This window comes from Coptis chinensis, chromosome 3, assembly GCF_015680905.1.
Source record: "Coptis chinensis isolate HL-2020 chromosome 3, ASM1568090v1, whole genome shotgun sequence".
Lineage (NCBI taxonomy): Eukaryota > Viridiplantae > Streptophyta > Magnoliopsida > Ranunculales > Ranunculaceae > Coptis > Coptis chinensis.
In genome coordinates, this window is record NC_141458.1 from 60,532,860 (window position 1) to 60,540,273 (window position 7,414).

The following is a 7,414-nucleotide window of genomic DNA, read 5'->3' on the forward strand; positions in this document are numbered from 1 at the left end:
GCTCCTTAGCCCCAATTCAAGTTAATCAAGATGCCAAAACTCTTTTGGAAACATTAGGTATCACAGTGAATTACAAGAACAATGGAGTGAAACAATGCAGCTGGCTAAAACCTAGAGAAGGGATGGTTAAGCTTAACCCTGATGGCTTTCTCACTGATGCTCGAGCAAGCATTGGCGGCATTATTAGAGACAACAAAGGTGATGTTGCACTTGCATACACAGGAGTTGGAGGACTGAAAAATGTATTGTACTAGGAAATGAATGACATCCTAGTAGGACTTAAGGGATGTGAAATAATACGCGCACAAAGAAGCGAGGTGGCTTCAAACTCTATTACGGGCAGTACACATACTGCTTAACAAGGAACAAGCACCTTGGGAATGCTAGAACATCAAAGCAGAAATTTTAGAGGTTGCATCGAGATTTCTCTCTGTAGAATTTATTAATGTATACCGAGAATGCAATAGAGTAGCTAATTTCTTGGCTTCTCTTGAGTTTGTTGAAGGATACAACAACTTTATACCTCCTCTAGTACCTATGTTACAGAGAATTGTATAGGAGGATAAAGAAGGTCATGTATATTTGCGTATTTAATGAAACAGTGGGGATTGATACCCCAAATCCTATTTTTTTTTTAAAAAGTGCTCTGTAAATGGTAGAATATATATAAGTAGGGTCATTTAGTAGAAATGATACTTTGTTTTGACCAAACTTGGCAGTACTTCTCTCCCAAGCTTCAGTTGCTATGGAAGTATATGTTAGGGTTGTCCCTCACCATGAGGCACCTGAGAGCATGGGCAGAAGTACACTCAGAATGGCATGAAGTATGCCATTGTTTGTGGCATATACATCAATGTTTATGTTCGGTTCAATATCACCGAGCAGAGGAAGATGTTTTCAGAGTTTTAAGAGGTCTGCCAAAGTATGTCATCAGAAGTGGCACAACCTTATTTTTTTTAAGTTATTTGAGTTTGACGAGAAAACCGAGTTTTGAGTAGAAACCAAAAACTGTGCATGAACATAACACACCCCGTCACAATGTGGTGTGTTTTGCAACTTAAAACGGGGTGTGGAGACAGTTTTTTGCACGGGGTGTGGAGAGATACAATCAGGGTGTAACGAGTATTACTCTATACTAGTTATCATAAAAAAGAATTCAAGCAAATTGATTCCCTTTGTTATAATAAGACAGAGTCTTCTCCTACTTTGTACATTAGAGTCAATCAAATTTGTGATCTGTGGAGAAGGAGTTAGAGAACTTCTGAAATGGAAGTGACCAACAGATATGCAACAATAAAGCATCACATCGACGGTTTCCCTAAAGAGTCTGATTTTGAGTTGAAGAGTGTCACTCTTTCTCTATCTCTTGAAGCTGGATCAAATGATGTTATAGTGAAAAACGTGTACGTATCCATTGATCCTTACCAATTAAACAGAATGAAGAAATTCAGTTCTACTCAAATGGCGTCAGTTTTCGCACTTAGCCTCTCGCCTGGTAAGGTATTAAGCCATCACTTTACCGAAGCAAACGAATATGTTAACGTTTTTTTTAATTTATGCATGTTATCTGCATATGTGCTTAAGTTTCTCTTATTTTGTTTTTTGAATGATTTCCGCAGGCAATTGATGCATACGGTGTAGGGAGAGTTGTGGAATCTACAAATCCTGGATTCGAGAAGGATGATTTGGTTGTAGGAGTGATAGGGTGGGAAGAGTACAGCTTAGTTCGAAGGGGAGATATGCTAACAAAATTAGGCACCACAGAGTTCCCATTGTCTTACCATGTTGGAATTCTTGGTATAAGCTCTGAGCTCTGAAACTATAAGGATTATTCTTGCTGTGTAATTGCTTGATAACTGGAATTGGTTTCTTATTATCTAACATGCATAACAGAATTAATAGTTGTTCTTGACAAAAGTTTATATAACAAACTAAATGGCACAGACTTTTGGTGTTCTTATCATTTGAGTTTCTTGCCGCAGGGATAAGTGGTTTAACAGCTTATGGTGGTTTCTTTAGCGTGTGTAAACCCAAGAAGGGGGACAAAGTGTTTGTATCTACAGCATCTGGCTCGGTGGGAAACGTAGTTGGTCAGTATGCCAAGTTGCTTGGTTGCTATGTAGTCGGCTGTGCTGGAAGCAAACAAAAGGTCAGTTTATAGATTTTCATTTTCAAATGGGGTTAAGATCCATCGAAGAATCCAATTTTATACATTTTTTTAAAAGGATTTATACCGGTAGGGGTGTCTATAAAACCAGCTAAACCAATAAAACCGACCGAACTGAACTGGTCAGTTTCAAGTCGGTTATGCTTATGAGTCGGTTCGGTTAAGTATATTTAAAAACTGATAGGGTCGGTTCGGTTATCGGTTTAGTTCTAAATCTGATCCGAACCGACCTGATATACATAATATATATTAGAATATATATTTAATTGATTTAATTTAAAAATATATAAAAACCAATCAGTTTGGGTCGGTTAACATCGGTTAAACTGTAACCCAGTCAGTTCGGTTCAGATATCGGTTCGTCTGGAAATTAGTCTGGTTTGGATTGGTTAGTATAATATAGCCGGTTCGATTCGGTTCTAAAAAAATATAAACCAATAAGGTCGGTTCGGTTGTCAGTTTAGACCCAAACCCGACCTTCCCTAATACAGGATAAAAGCAAAAGCAAGAGAATGTGATTTTAGGAACTTGATTAGGCGATAAGTAACGTGCTTGTGTGTTTTACAGGTAGATCTGCTTAAAAATGAATTAGGTTTTCATGATGCATTCAACTACAAGGAAGAACCTGATTTGAAGTCAACTCTTAAAAGGTTACAATTTTTAATTTTTGATCTGTGTAATTATAAGATGATTTTTTTAATTATTTTTTTCAAATTCATCATAATTTCAGTAAGAATGTGCTCAATTGCCCAAGTACCTCTTCTTCTGTGGTAAATCTCACCACACAACAAAAATAATGTAACCGTACGGTCTTCTATGTGACCTTCAACTTGCTCCGCTAGTCTTCCCTGAATTTCTTTACAGCTTCACATGTAAAAATCCCACAGAAATTCTCAATTAATTCTGGGCGATGATAAAAATATCTTAATACAAATGCTCTTCAATAAAAAATGAGATCTCTTGTGCAATCAAACATCCCTCCCTAAGTTTCACTCTTCATTCCATAAATCTATGATTTTGATCTGCTTGATTTGATATCTTTAGGTACTTTCCAGATGGTATCGATATATACTTTGACAACGTAGGTGGGAAGATGCTAGAAGCTGCAACAGACAACATGAATTACTTTGGGAGAGTTGCAGTATGCGGCGTAATTTCTGAGTACACTGATGCCAAAACATTGGCAGGACCTAATATGTTAAACGTTGTGTACAAGCGAATCACAATCCAAGGATTCCTAGCTGCTGATTACATGCATGACTTTGCAGATTTTATTTCCAAAACTTCTGATCACCTCCGCAATGAACAAATGCATGTCCTTGAGGACATCTCACATGGCGTTGAAAGCATTCCGTCAGCTTTTATAGGGCTCTTTGTTGGTGACAACGTTGGGAAAAAGATAGTTCAACTTGCAGAGTTTTGAATGACAAGTTGCAAAACGTATTATGCCATTTACTCTAATGACAAGTTATGAACATGAAAATTCCAAATAATTTAGTACAAGCTTCTTGATACAACTGCTTGAGTACCAAATGGATAGAATGCCATTTAAAGCCTCACATGAGAGAGTTTCGATGAAAAACAGATTGCAAGTGAGTGGTGCCCCCACCTCCCCAAAGTATCTCTTACTTTTAAGAAAAATAAAATATAGTTGGAGCTACACTGTCGAGCTCATCATAAATGTTTCATTTTGCGCTTAATTGTTTAATGTACTCAAGTACTCAGAGAAGAGAGAAACACTTAAAAAAATGAGTATGGCGCACAACACTTTTCTTGGTGGTCCAATACTTGCCTTATTAAACCTATGAAAAGCTTAGAGGTGAGAAGATGCAAGAGATAATTGGCATACTACTAGTGATTTCCGTCCAGTTCGGAACTTAGAGCATTTATTGTTGTTTTACTTAACAACGACTATATATATTTTTTTTCATATTGAGTTCTTAGCATAGTACAAAGATTTAATTCTAGCTTTTTGAGAGTCCTTTTGTGTTTTAAAATCTTTACCCAGTAGAGTTTCATTGATGATCTAATGATAATAGTAGAAGTTTTAGCGGTTCTTAAGGTTCTTTATGGTTGTGAAAAGTTTGATGTTAACCCTTATTTATTTTCTTTGAGTTCTATGTTTTTTTTCGCTAGAAATCTTACCTGCCATTACTTAAAACTTAAAAGGAACAATGTTAAGGTGCAACATACACTTAGAAAGAGGTCCCATCCCTTGGTTGTGGCTAGCCCATCTAGCCAAGTCATGGGCATCCCCATTGAAAATCTTGTTAATCCAACTAAACATACAGAAAGAAAAGTTTAAAAGTGAAGTCCTACAAATAGAATCAGAGATGAGATTCCAGTTATATTTGGCTGCACTACTAGCTAGAGCTTTTATCACCTCCTGATTATCTCCTTGAAATAGAAATTCTGCTCCTCCCAGTACAGTTGCCAACTTCATTGTCACCTCAGCTGCCAGCAACTCTGCTTCTTCAGCGCTCCTAGCTTGGTACCTCTTCTCTGCTGCTGCTACTGGTAAGCCATATGAGTCCCATGCAATTGCCCCAACTCCAGCCCCCATCGAGTCCTTGTCATATGCAAACATCAAATTTAATACATCTTGTAGAATGGGTTATAAGGGAAAAAGATCATCTAGATTTGAGTGGTTCATAGAAACAGAAGTATATTGGTTGAGGAGGAATCAGTAGCTTCTACTTCTTTATAAGCAGATGTGCTTGTATTTGGCTCCTTCTCAATACCCTTAAGATGCTTATATGTATCCCCTCAAATTAAATTTGATGTCATTCCTATCATCCTAAAGAGCATGTAAATGAGTTAAAGCTCGAATCCCCCTTGCAACCACTTCTTCATCTTTATTATTATACCAGTTTATAAAGATTTCTAGCCATTTTCTTATATTTCTGCAAGGCATGAGCTCTACTTTTATACCAAGCCCTGCAAACCATATACTCCTTGCCCAATCACATTCAAAGAATAAATGCATAGGGTATTTTATATCTCTATGACAATAAGGAGATGAAAAATCCCCTATCATGTTTCTTCTGTTGAGGCAATCACCAGTGGCTAGCCTAAACATGTAGGCTTTCGATAGAAACATATGTATGTTGGTTGGTAATTTAGATTTCCAGAGCTTCTTTATGGTTAAGGTATTGAAGCTAGAGCACTAAATATCCCAGCTCTCTTTACATAGAAAAGAATAAGCTGACTTGATAGCCAAGCTTCCATCTTTGCTATGCATCCATATGATTCTATCAGACTTTGTATTCAGATGTATGATCTGGATATCCATGATCAAGTTACTTATGATGGGTGGGAGGTGATTTTTAATAAGATCAGCATCCCACCTCTCACCGTCATTAGTAAATAGATTTTGAACCTTCCAACCTTCTAATTTAGCATTGAAAAAGCTCATATCCTTTATACAACAAGGAATGCCTTTATAGACTAGCTAATGTTCATTTAGAACACTTGTGTCCATCCCATTGCCAATAGACTTGAGGAAACCTTGCTTGATCATGGTGAAAGTTTTGTGAACCCCCTTCCAAAACCATGATGCATAAGGAAGGGGTTTTTTTTTTTTTTATTAATCTAGTTCTTGCCATAAGTGCTGGAGAAAACTCTAGTCCAAATAGACTGAGGTTCACTTATGGCCTTCCAAGCTAGCTTTGATAGCATAGCTAAGTTCATATCATGGGTTTTTAAAAACCCAATCCCCCCCCCCCCTGTGTTCCCACCCAATGGTGTGGACACTCTTAGAATCTTTAGCACCATTCCACCAAAAATCCCTGCATACTTTGTCTATCTTCTCACATGTTGATATAGGTAACATGTAAGTAGACATTGCATACAAGGGTGTGGCCTGTGCTACTACTTGAACCATGACAGTCCTACCAGCTTGTGATAGAACCTTGGCTCTCCATCCTTTTATCTTGTTATTGACCTTGTCAACAAGATAGTCAAAATCCTCAGTTTTCTTTCTAGAAAGAACAATAGGCACACCCAAATACTTGTCTTTCCTATAAAAAAGCCTCATCTTCTAGAACCTTTTCAAAGTCATAGTGTGCCTACTGTGTACATTCTTACTACAATAAATGCTAGACTTCTCAAAGTTAATCATTTGCCCAGAGGCCTCACAATAATCATTTAGAATTCTTTTCAAATTCCCACCCTCATTGAGGTTTGCTTGGGTAAAAAGAATTAAATCATCTGCATACAACAAATGAGTGATAGCTGGTGAGTTCCTCCTGATTTTTATTCCATGAATCTCTACATTATTTTCTGCTTTGGCTATCATCTTTGATAGAGCTTCTGAGATAATGATGAAGAGGTAAGGGGATAAAGGATCCCCTTGTCTCAAGCCTCTATCAGGAGCAAAGCTTTCAAGAGGAGATCCGTCTAACAACACTTTGAAAGTCACAGTAGAAAGGCACTGAGTAATAAAAGTTCTCCACTTGTTATAGAACCTAAGTCTGTCAAAAATATTGTCAAAGAAAGACCACTCCACCCTATCATAGGCCTTAGCCATATCCATCTTTAAGGCCATCCAACCCTTTTTCTTAGTTTTCATGTGTTTTATGTGGTGGAAAATCTCACATGCCAAACTAACATTATTGTTTTGACCCCCACCTACGTGGCAAACATCCATTAGTAGGGGTCTTCACTTTATTCTTTTAATCGACAGGGCTAAGACCCAATTTGCAATACTATGGATTGATGTACAGGCTCATTAACTCATGTGTCTAGGGCTGAACCCTAGCCACATGGCTTGCCACTTACGTATATTAATTTATGTCCAGATTCGTTTATTATCAAAGAGATAATTATCAATTAAGAGTTATATTTAATTACAATTACTTGAGCTACAAGAAGTCTCTACTCTATACATATAAATACCAAACTATTTTTCATAAAGAGCTACGTTCTTGAGACTTGATCCCATTGATAATTTAGGTACGTAGGCAACCGAAAGGTTCTGTTCTCATCATTCTCTCGATCACCATCACTTTTCTCACTACTTTTCTACATAATTCATCTCTTTCGTCACTACTTAGTGTTTTGATCATATTTGGTCGAAACATAATTGACACCGTATGCGGTTTTTATTCAACACCTCGATCACATTCTGCAAAAGTTATGATGAATACTAGAAGAGCTCAAGGTCCCGATGCAATTACTGACGATCATCATGAACATGATGTTCAAGGTCAACTTGGCAATAACGGACTAATCCCTCTTAGTCCTTTT

General features: G+C 37.3%; 1 protein-coding gene across 1 annotated transcript; it reads left to right on the forward strand.

Annotated features, from left to right (window-relative positions):
• Window positions 1-1,149: 1,149 nt before the first annotated feature.
• Window positions 1,150-3,684, forward strand: LOC147510270 (2-alkenal reductase (NADP(+)-dependent)-like). Its single transcript, XM_086602286.1, has 5 exons — window positions 1,150-1,500; window positions 1,620-1,797; window positions 1,983-2,149; window positions 2,735-2,817; window positions 3,212-3,684. The coding sequence occupies exons 1-5, from the start codon at window positions 1,267-1,269 to the stop codon at window positions 3,588-3,590; spliced, it is 1,041 nt and encodes a 346-aa protein (XP_086458412.1). The 5' UTR covers window positions 1,150-1,266; the 3' UTR covers window positions 3,591-3,684.
• Window positions 3,685-7,414: the final 3,730 nt, after the last annotated feature.